A 2,018-nucleotide genomic window follows, 5' to 3' on the forward strand; every position below is an offset into this window, starting at 1 on the left:
CTCATCTGAAAACCTTCTGGAATCAACCCTGATGGTAGAGTGCCGGTTCTGTGTTGGAGTACTAATTAAAAAAAATAAAATAAAATCTGACTGACACCTTTAACAGATTCAAAGTCAGACTCAAGGTTAGCGCTCAACTCTGAAAACCACAGTTTGACAGACGAACTGAATCGAAAAGCTCTCACACTTGTCGCTTTTGGCAACATCTCTCAGCCTTCTGCAGCAGATGGAGTCATCGTACAGCTGTCACAACTTTCTGCTCAGCAGCTTTCCCCCCCACCCGCCTCCCATCAGTGACAAACTTTAAAACAGAAAATAATCCTAAAAGTGTGTCAGAAAACAATGCACTCATTCATCTAATCATTTTTTAGGACACTGAGGACAGCGTGAGTATGCATATCAGAAAAGTGGTCTGGCTTTTTTGAGCTAATAAAGTTTAGTATAAAAACACACGTATTCATTTCAGGTCAACTTGAGTTCAGACAACATATACTTATTTTCAAGAAAAATGAATGCTTCCTCCTCGTCAGAGCTCTTATTGAGGCTCTGTCATCACTGATTAAGCCTCTCATCTCTACAGAACCGTGCAAGGTCAAACATTTTCACCAACAGTCTTCTTTGTCTTTTAAACAAACTGCTCTAATAATTTTCTCCCGCAGATGTGCTGCAGCAAGTGAAGCCAGCATTGTGGCCTGCAGTTTCTCCCCCTGCAGTCAGGTTTTTGTGACCGGCTGTACCCACGGAGACCTCAAACTCTGGGATGATCACATCAGCATTCTGCTTGCTAAGAAAGACGCCCACGATTTGGGCGTCACCTGCTGCAGCTTCGCACCTCACTTCAAAATTGGTGAGTTAAGTAAACTTGAAATAGCAAAAAAATGTGTATGCCTATATATTATTGAAGGTAAAGATTTCTCAATACAAAGATATGGAAATTATTTGCATATTCTGTGAAGGCATATTTTTTTTGAGTCAATATGTGGGGTTTAATGGTCTTACAAAAGAGGACGGCCAAACTGAATAAAAAAGATCCTTCAACAAAACACACCTTTTAAGGGTGTCTACACTTTTACATCACAAAATCCTGCCATTTTACCAGGAAAGATAACTATTGTTCTTAAGATTATAAAATGAACCTCATGTGTTTTACAGCTCAAGTCATGTTCCACTTATTTACCTACTCCTCTGACAAAATTGTGATTGGGGAGCTCGGTGTCGTCAGTATCTGTTAAATATCCAACGCTGTTTTTAGTCCACTAATCAAATGTCTCTTTTCAAAACATTACTTCTTTTTTTAAAGGATACTGCTGGTTAGTGGTTTCTGTACTAACATGCTGTCATAACATATTTGTCTTCTTCTGTTGCTGGTTTTATCAAGCATGAACGCTGAGTTTTTTTTTCCCCCACTTACTCTGCAGAAGACTCCTGTGTGGAGCTTCGACTGGCCTCCTGTGGACAGGACAGTCTTCTGAAAATATGGATTGTTTCTCAGCGTGAGGGAACAGGTAGGGTGACCCCCCTCCCCCCCGAGCCCTGCATGCTTCCTCAGCCAAACACTCCTTTAATCTATTGTCCAGGACAGACAGACAGAAAGAGAGAGAGAGAGAAACGCCCTGCTGACTGGGACAACCTTGATATCTCTCTCTGCTGAATACAATCATTTTATGGGCTTTAAACCAGAGATGGACTCGTTAATAATGTATTAAGACTTCCTCCTGACAGACAGCAGCACTGGGGGATTCTCTGTTATCCGTGTGTGTCCATATGCAAGATGATCTGGAAGGTCACCAGGTGCAAACAGACACATTTTGTTGCTCAAGCTCCAGCAGAGGAAGCAGACTTCACACGTCCTTCACGGGTTATATAACCAGATTACAAGGTGCATTTTCGTTATGTGCTTGGGCATACAATGGTGCTAGTTCCTTCGATGCGTTGCCATGGTAACGGTCATTGTTGGTCCCGCATCTCAACCCAAGTCCATGGTGACAAAAAATTATATATATATATATATATATATA

At 41.4% G+C, this 2,018-nt stretch overlaps 1 protein-coding gene across 3 annotated transcripts in view; it reads left to right on the top strand.

Moving 5' to 3' along the window:
• The window catches only part of LOC106962849 (WD repeat, SAM and U-box domain-containing protein 1-like), a 28,798-nt gene that overhangs the window by 4,527 nt on the left and 22,253 nt on the right, over positions 1–2,018 (top strand). For all 3 annotated transcript variants that reach the window (XM_015057494.1, XM_015057496.1, XM_015057495.1), the window contains exons 2-3: positions 660–847; positions 1,419–1,505. In XM_015057494.1, coding sequence (XP_014912980.1) covers positions 660–847; positions 1,419–1,505 — 275 coding nt within the window. The remainder of the gene's footprint in view (positions 1–659; positions 848–1,418; positions 1,506–2,018) is intronic.

Source organism: Poecilia latipinna, unplaced genomic scaffold (assembly GCF_001443285.1).
Source record: "Poecilia latipinna isolate Pla-1442-1.1 unplaced genomic scaffold, P_latipinna-1.0 Scaffold1467, whole genome shotgun sequence".
NCBI lineage: Eukaryota > Metazoa > Chordata > Actinopteri > Cyprinodontiformes > Poeciliidae > Poecilia > Poecilia latipinna.